The 9,684-nt window shown below is 37.4% G+C and overlaps 1 protein-coding gene across 1 annotated transcript in view; it reads left to right on the top strand.

The window, feature by feature from the left end:
* Positions 1-1,397: 1,397 nt before the first annotated feature.
* Positions 1,398-9,684, top strand: part of sema4gb (sema domain, immunoglobulin domain (Ig), transmembrane domain (TM) and short cytoplasmic domain, (semaphorin) 4Gb) — a 44,496-nt gene continuing 36,209 nt past the window's right edge. The window contains exons 1-2 of the mRNA XM_051667037.1: positions 1,398-1,494; positions 6,596-6,905. Of these exons, the coding sequence (XP_051522997.1) occupies positions 6,776-6,905 (130 nt within the window). The 5' untranslated portion in view covers positions 1,398-1,494; positions 6,596-6,775. The remainder of the gene's footprint in view (positions 1,495-6,595; positions 6,906-9,684) is intronic.

The raw sequence follows: 9,684 nt of genomic DNA, 5'->3' as shown, positions 1-9,684 counted from the left end.
TTATTATTAAAACATTTTTCTTTATATTTATTTAATTTTTGTTTATGTGCTCTTTATTTGGGACCCATGCTTTCTATGACAATGCCTTGTTGTAATTGTAATTAAGGTGGCTCAGGGGTGCACAACACAACCAAATTAGCAAAGCAAATAAAAGCTGAAAGTACAAAGACATTAAGCCACTATGCAACAAAATTAACAGAAAATGAATATTTTTAATTCATCCAGTAATACAGGCTGTTAAGTATTTATATTTAATATTAACAGAAAAACAATAATGAAACACACAAAAAATCGTGAAACAACAAGATAATTTACAAAAATATCAAAACATTGTTTTGGTGTTCAGAAATTGTAACTAATAAACTGCATAAATATAACATACTGTATATAACACATGTGACAACTTACCCCATCCTAACAGGGATGAAAGAATATATAACTCAGAACACAGTTCAACCTTTTGGTTGAAATCTATCTTGAAACACACAATTATAAAACACACACAAAAATCATGAAACAACAAAAATGGATAAGACAACTTACAAAAATATCAAAACATTGTTTTGGTGTATAGAAATTGTAACCAATTAATTGCTTAAATTTAACATACTGTATATAACACATGTGACAACTTGCCCCATCCTAACAAAGAATATATAACTCAGAACACATTTCAACCTTTTGGTTGAAATCTATTTTCTAAAACAAGTAGAACCTGGCCTCAATGTATCCTATTGTGGTGTTACTGTTCCTTTGTTTAGCTATTACAACATTTTTGGAGGATAGAATAAAAAAAAAAAAAAAAAAAAAAATCCTTATTTATATTGAACCCAACATACATAACCACTGCTAATAAACCAAGCATTTATGCATTTGGACTTTTGACTCAAACATTCATAGCTGAAATACAGCTCATGTGACAACTTACCATGTGACAACTAGCCCCGGTCTTCCATGCATTTTCAGTATTAACCTCCAGGTGGCACCCAACACAAATAAAGCGACTTTATCCGTGCAACAATGATAGCCAATTTAACTCCCTCGTCCTGCAGCTATATCTACTTGCCATGAATACGCAGGAGGATTGAAGACTTAAATAACCTATAAGGCTGTAAACGTGTCCATAAAGAAAACTTATAAAGATAATAGCCAGTTAATTGGCTAACTGCACTAAAATATTCCATTATGCCTTTGACATCGAATTAAACAGTGAGTTAGAAGAGACTAACTTATCTCGCTCACATGATTTTTGTTGATTGAGGTAGACTGTCAAGATGCTCAACATCTCCATGTATCTTAAGACACAAAGCGAAGGGGGCGTGTGCGCCTTATGAATATTAAATAGAGAGGCGTTGCTTGGCTTCACCTGAGCCCCTTCGGAATCGCATGTGCTTGCAGCGCAGTGCACAGTCGGATCTCTCGAGCAGAAACAGCAGTTCCAACACATCAGGAAATCCACTGTAGCTGATGCTTACTTTTTTCTGGAACAGTCAGGTAAGATTACTGGAGAGTCTATGATATGTTTTAGACATTTTGCATGTGCTTTTTAATTACATATGCTATTGTTTCTCTTTGCGCATCATCTCTTGAAATGTAAGCGGAAGCCAGCTGCTCTCAGCACGCAGGTGAAGGTGACTAGAATGAGTGCCAGAAGTGTCCTTTAAAAATACCGCAGTGGTTTGCAGTCTGATGGTCGAGAACATGCTGAGAGAAACGGAAAGACTTTACTGATTATAGAATTATGATCATAAAAGTCGTGCTGTGTATACTTTCATGTACAGGCAAGGTATTTTTAATTTTGGCCCAAACTGTAGTTTATGAGTGATAATAGGCTAAATGTAAACTTGATAGCTTTTAAAGATGCCCAGGTAGTTGATCTATCTATCTATCTATCTATCTATCTATCTATCTATCTATCTATCTATCTATCTATCTGTCTATCTATCTATCTATGCAATGCGCTTTACAGAACTGCACTTTTCACTGATATTAAGAAGCTTTACTGTTTTTTAATCATTGTTTTAAATGAAGAAAAGGCATAAAGTGGCATGACCCATAGGAAAGGAAAATCACAAATGAGATCTCTTTGATATATCAGTTGTTTGTCCTAGACGATTATTGAGTTTCAGAAGAGACATCTCAGATTGTGGTCACATTTGCCAAGATACCAAAGTCTGCAATCAAAAGTCAAATATTTCAATATTAGCTCAAAAGCATTTCTCATCAATTCTTCCAAGACCAAATAAGCTGAGCTATGCTACCCACATTACTTTTAGAGCTCAATACTCTTACCGTATGTCTCATTTGTGTCTATATTCTTTATCCTAAGGGACTTACAGGAGAAACACCTGAGACTAAGTTGATGTAGGCCTATTAATAAAGCATTATTGAAATCTCTTAATATGTCTCCTGAGCAATGTAAGAGCAATTCCATAAGCAATAAATGTTCCTTTGGGGAGAGCTGCTTGAAATCGGTGTGCATGCTGACATACAAGATTTGTTTGAACTTTATGATTTTTAACTCCAGGTCCAGTGATGCAGGTATTATCATCAGAGGTATTTAATGGTCACAAAGTTGTCAGTTGATGTATTTTTGCACAAAACCATAGGCAAGCGCTTGACATTTCTTTACCAGCCAAGTCACTAAACATCTTTTGAAACTGAAAGAGCAATGCCATTGTCTTTTGATTCAATTAACCCAAGTAAGGCAGATAATGTGCTTCTTAATGGTATCAAAGGAACATTAACTTTGTCTCTTAATCTTGTCTGTAATGCACTCTTCCACTGATTGTGGAGGATGATTTAATGAGAGGTTATGAATATGGCAATGTTCCAAGCTATTTCTGTTTGTTTTGTCAGTGAATTAGTGAAGTATAAGAAAAGCTCCCCTGGGAGCGAAAGACTAACCATATAAGAAAATAGCTCAGGCATAATAGTCAATTAACATGAAACAAGACCATTCTATGAAGCCAAGCATTGTCAGCACCTAGAAATTACCTTCTAAGACATGAAATACAATATAGACTGCACAACAAAGGTGATGTAAGCGATTTTAGCCATTCTTGAACTTTCACGAGGCTGAGCCGTTGAATTAGACACCCCCCTCTTTCCAAAACACCGGCCTCCAAAGATAGCATTGAGACCATCACTGAACAGCGCGTCTTCTCACGGTTGTCAAACACAACAGTAGCAAAATAGTGCCCTCAGTTGATAACTGTTATGAATCTGAATATTTAACCTAAAATGAACCAAGAAGGAATAGCTGCAGGGCGGAGATCTCCAAAAAAGGGCAGAGGTACGCCATAAGGGGCGAGGTTACTCCAAAAGGGGGTTGCGCCAACTCCAAAAGGGGTGTCAATTCCACACACAGTTAGGGAAAGGGTTAGGTTTGAGGCTCTCTAATATCTTTGCTGGGAGTTTGGAGCTCCAACCCCTTTTTAGAGCTCTGCCTGCAGCTATATTCTTCTCGCTTTAACTACTACACTATGAGAACGTGCAAAATGATTGACAGGCAGAAAGCACATCAAAGTCTTCTGATTGGCTGATCAAAAAATGTGTCTGCGGCCCATGGTCATATTTTTGTTTGCTGTTTACACAGTGTAGTGCTGTCAGAGACTGGTGAAATATATTTTGTGTATATAATTTTAAATTCATACATGCTTATTCTCAGTTTGCATTAATGTTTCTGAACCACAGATCTGTCATGGCATCAAAATATGTGCTATGCAGGAAATTCATATGTTATAAATCATTTATAATCATTATGCATGGTCTACCCATAGTGTGGTGCGGTGGTAGCAGAATATGAGCTAGCAGTCCAAAGGTTCCAACCCAGAAAAGGGTGATTTATATATAAAACTATTTGGGTCCCTTATATAAAATTACTTGGTCCCAAGAATTTCAGATAAGTACAGGTTGCGTTTATTCATTCTTCCCATTACATCAAATCAAAAGCATTATTGCTGTTTTGCATATATCAGTCTAAATGAGAAACCTAGTTCACAGCCTTGTAGGGAAATAATTTGTAATGATTTCTGTGTGATGAAGTGCATGCCTGAACTTTTTTGATTTACATGATTATAAGTAATGTAAGTTCTAAATTAAAAGAAATTGAAGGAATTTTTTGGAGGCAATAATCAGTATTTTTCAAGTAGTTTTAAAATGATACTTGAAATGCTCATTACTCACAACTCTATTTTAGTGCAGCTAAACTAGATAAGTGCAGATGGAGAATTAACGAGATACACCATAAAATCTCACATTTGGGGGATTGAAGGTATTTCTTTGCCATCTGTGGAAATGTCAATCTGGATTTATTGCATTTATTATGGTTTTCCTGACAGATGGCTGTATCTTAACTTTATTCTTTTCTTTATTCTTTCAGAATATATATATATATAATATATACATCTTTCTACATCTTATAAACATGAATTTTTCTCAGAATATTTCAGAAAAGGTGAAGAGCCATAAATATGACACTAATGTTATATTTCTATGCACAACCATGTAATGAGCATGGTATGCTAATTCTGATCACTTCATTAGGAACACCTGTACACCTACTTATCAGAATCAGCTTTCAGAATCAGCTTTATTGCCATGTATTCTTACACATACAAGGAATTTGTCTTGGTGACAGGAGCTTCCAGTGAAAAGAACTGAGGAGCTCCACACCGAGGCAGCCATACGTGGCGCCATCATGATGTATATCGCGATTACATAATCAGCCAATCGTGTGGCAGCATGGCAATGCATAAAAACATGCATAAAATCTCAGATGTAGTTTGTTCAACCAAAATCCCAACAGTAACCAGAAAAATTGTTTGGTGCATAAAGTCCGTACACACATGCAGTGACTTCCAGTGACAAAAGGGACCTCATCTCATTCATTGTCAATGTGAGCTGGTGACTTCCGGCAACACGAGCGAAAGCGACCTCTGTCAACTAGATGTGGCCGTGGCGAGCAACACGGCAAAGTTGAGAAAAGTTTAACTTTATTCAAATGAAGAGCGACTTTCAGGAGAGACAACCAATTGGAGTGAAGACAGAGTCATTGGAGCTCATGTCATCCTTCTCCTTTGAGATAATGAAGTTGAGTGCAGGCAAGACAGACGAGAAGTTTCTGTGAACGATTTCACTGCTCTATATGATTCATCTGTATCCACATACATGGATATAATAGTTTGTTCATCTTATTAATGATATGATGCAATGAGCACTGCTGCAGTTCAAATAAAAACACTCTCCACAGCAGAATGTGCATTTTAGGGACAAAGAAACTGATTCCTTGTCAAATTAGTATGAAATCGTAGTTTTACTAGCAAAATGCTTCATCTGTGATCATATTTTCAAAAGACATGGACAGACGTGCAGTCCACCAATAATGCCAGACTGACAGCAGTAGAAACGGCCACTGGCAACTTTATAGTGCAGAGACTAGCGACATCAAGCGATAAAGTCGCTGCATGTTTGTACGGGGCTTCACACGGGACTTTTAAGTATAAACAACCATGAAACACACCGGGGACTCTTATTTTGAAATGACGAAATAATGAAAAAACTATCGGCATAGATTTTTTTGCAGATAATCGATAGTTCCAAAAAGCAACTATCTGCACTGATTAATCGGTAAAACCAATATATCGGTCTACCTCTAGTAGTTAATAAGAAACTTTATTGGTCCCTTGAGGGCAAATATGATGCAACAGATTATAATTTTTAGATGTAGCAACACAGCAAAGTGAATTCAAAGATCCTAAACAGATGTAGTTCTCACACATACCGTATCACATACAGTAGTAGTTTTTTCTTTTTTCAGTACACTAAGCAGGCATACATATTTACTTTTCCATGTGGAGTGTTTGTGATGGTCAAGGTGATGTGTTGTTAGTCCATTCCACCCCAAGCAGGGTGCTCATTGAAGAGAGGTGTTAGCAGTGATATGTTTATGTCATTTTCTGGAGTAGATGAAAGAAATGTTAGATATACTGACCCCACTAACCTAACTGTACAACAAATCAGTTTAAAACATTGCCTTGGATTGCGAAGATACTCTTCAAGCAATCTGATTCAAAAACTGAAATTTTCTCCTTATCTGGTAACCTTAAGATTATTAAAAAACCTCTACTCACTTGCAAATGAATTTTCTTTTGCAGTGCATTATTAAGGATTGTTTGTTTTCATCATCAGGCTCTGTTTTGCCAAATACATATACTTTTGCATTTATGCATTTGCCAGACACTTTTATCGAAGTATTCATTTTATCCATATGTGTGTTTACTGGGAATCAAACCCATTATATAACTTGCCATTTCTGTACCAGATAAGTTACGGACACATTTATTTTTTAGCAGTTTAATGTGATTGCCTGAAGCAGGCTATTTCAAATCATTAATATACAGTATAGTTTGATATCTAAATATAGTTTGATCACAGCATTTGATACAGAAGACATGCATTGCCTTTGGACAGTCACTGCTGAGAATTTGTTTTAGTGCATACATATGCGTATGATGTGTTTCTCATCAACCCATCTGCTCTTGATATGCTTCTTCAGAAGAAAAGACTTACTCATTTCTTTTTGCAAATGCAGTGGAAACCTTTGACAGCGCAAGGATGAGTTAGCAGCAGCCCATGACTGCACTGCTGAAGGGAGAGCCTGCTCTAGTGAATCAGCATCAATTACAGAACAGCATTATAATCAGCACAGTGGTTCTGGAAGAACCTGCCTGGATCCAAGGAGAACCTCAGTGTTTACCACATTCTGTTGATAATGAGGCACACCAAACAGCCTAACATCATGCTCGTGGTGCTCGGATGTCTAATAGCTGTCATTTGGAGTTTCCCGTTTGGCCCTGTCCTTGATCTGGATGTCACCCCCAGGACAACTGTACACGTCAATGGTAAGACTTTCATTATGTAACTTGATATCACATTGTCACGTGGCATGTACTTGGTATGTTTAAATGTAAATTGGTTTTTATGTAAAAATACTTTATTTTCTTTTTCTTATCTCAGTTTATTATGCTCAGACAGTTATAAGTAAGACATTTGTAGGTTGATTTTCTAAAAATTGTAGCCCTTTGGTGCTTGAAAACATTGCTCTGTTTGTTTGAGACCAGCCCGACATAGCAACATTGGCTCAACCAATAGCATGGGTTTTGTCCAGTCAATTGATGATGGGGGAGTGATCTTGAAATGTGTTTGAAAACATTCGTTATTTTTTCAAAACCACACATCACACATTGTGCAAGCGTTTATCCATTTACTTACTTCCAATAGCCAATAAAGGTAGAAGAGTGTAATTGTTAGGTGTTAGGAGTGTTTTGCGTTTGCATTCTAAATGTGTTTGAAGCATGTTTCACTATTTTGACTTCAGTGTTGATGGCTGTGTAATTTCTCTGGATATTATTAGTGGCCTCTCTCATTTCCAGTTGGCCCAGTTCATGTGGTTCACACAGCAGATGTTGTGAGAGTAAAAAGTGAGGTCAGGTCACAGTTATTCCTGTGAGGGTAGCCATGGGTGCTTGTGAAGGTAGTGAAAAACAAATCATTACTTCCAGTCAGCTGTATCCTTGAAAGAAATCTTGGCTTTCAAGCATGCTCAACAGTAGGGTACAATGGAGCTAAAGGCACAATTTAAAGAAAATGTTTTTTTCTGATCACTCAATATTGAAAAAAATGCATTTCTTTTTATTGAGTATTGATGAAGCATCATAATTTGTGTGAAAAGAAACAATTATGAAGATATAATGCAACAAATCAGGACAAATCTAGAACAGGATTCATTACTTTCACACTGAAATTTCATTTAGACACGACTGGATATATTCCAGTTGAGCTACACATAACACATAAGATACACATTAGCTACACATAAGAATTTCCTCTGGCACTTAATGAGTCTAAATAGATGCACAACTTACAAAATTTCAGCAGTACATCTGGCTACTTGCTACAGTTTACTTCCATGTTGTTTCTTAATCAAATAGCAATGTCAAATGTAAATCAAGTCAATCACTGAAACAACAGCGCCTCTTTAAGTAGAAATAGCATGTATAATATATATAGCCTACCCTTTACAATTCCAAGTGGAGAGCTAGCACTCTAAAAGAGTGTCTAAATCAAACAACACAGAATTGAGAAATGTTAGATGTGCATTTTAAGTGCCTTCTCTAGTACACGTGTATGGAATATTGATAATTCAACATTGTTTATTGTACACATAGATAATAATTTTAAAATCAATTGTAGCCTTGACAGGAAGCCAATGAAGAGCAGCCAATACAGGGGTAATGTGATCCCTTTTTTTAGACCCAGGTAAAAATCGAGCTGCGGCATTTTGAACCATCTGTAAACGAAATAAAGCAGACTGAGGCAGACCAGCATACAGAGAGTTACAATAATCCAGTCGTGAAGTAATAAGAGCATGGATCACAGTTTCAAGGTCTTTACCAGAAAGAAAATGCTTTAATTTAGCAATAGACCTCAATTTTTGTTTTCCTCCCCTTTTTTCTACCCAATTTGGAATGCCCAATTCCCAGTGCACACTGGGTCCTCGTGGTGGTGTAGTGACTCGCCTCAATCGGGGTGGTGGAGGATGAATCTCAGATGCCTCCACGTCTGAGACAGTGCAGAGCAGACCTATCAATCCGCGCATCTTATCACGTGGCTTGTTGAGCACGTTACTGCGGAGATGTAGCGCGTGTGGAGGTTTCACGTGATTCTCCTCGGCATCCATGCACAGCTCAGCAAGTGCCCCACCAAGAACGAACCACATTATAGTGACCACGAGGAGGTTACCCCATGTGACTATGCCCTCCCTAGCAACCGGGCCAATTTGGTTGCTTAAGAGACCTGGCTGGGGTCACTCAGCACGCCCTGGATTAGAAGAAATAGACCTCAATTGAACGAAACTTCCCTTAGAAACGGCACTAATCAAACAGCAATGATTTGTCAAAAATGACCCCAAGATTTTTGACATGCATATGTATATTGGTGCAGAGCAGACCTAACTGGGCTTCAATGACAGATGAAGTCCTGGCAGAGCCTAAAATCAATCCTTCAGTTTTGCTGTCATTTAATTGCAAAAAATAATTTGCCATCCAGCCTTTAATTTCCTCAAAACACATAAGAAGAGAATCAACAGTGCATCTGCTATCAGGCCTAACTGGTAAATAAAATTGTGAGTCGTCTGCATAACAGTGATAGGAGACATTATATTTTTGAAAAATGGAGCGCAGGGGAAGCATATAGAGAGTGAAAAATAATGTCCCAGAATAGAACCCTGGGGCACACCACAAGATAGGGGGGCTGTTGTAGAGGAAAAATTGCCTATATATACGAAGAAAGTCCTCTCTCTCAGATGGGAGGCAAACCACTGCAGAGCCAGACCCTGAATACCCACCATACACTCCAACCGGTTTAAAAGTATTTTGTGATCAATCATGTCGAATGTTGCGCTCAGATCCAATAAAATCAAAACAGCACTTGATCCTGAGTCAAGTGAGAGCAAAATGTTATTAGTGACCTTCAGAAGAGCAGATTCAGTACTATGTAAGGTTCTAAAGCCAGACTGGTACTTATCAAAGATATTAAAAGAATTCAAGTATGAGTATAACTGTGAATAAACAACTTTCTCCAAAAGCTTTGAGATGAATGGCAACTTGTAGATAGGCCTGA

Source organism: Myxocyprinus asiaticus, chromosome 32 (assembly GCF_019703515.2).
Source record: "Myxocyprinus asiaticus isolate MX2 ecotype Aquarium Trade chromosome 32, UBuf_Myxa_2, whole genome shotgun sequence".
NCBI classification, from domain to species: Eukaryota; Metazoa; Chordata; class Actinopteri; order Cypriniformes; family Catostomidae; genus Myxocyprinus; species Myxocyprinus asiaticus.
The sequence above is the reverse complement of the archived record's forward strand: the minus strand, read 5'-3'. Positions and strand labels throughout refer to the sequence as shown.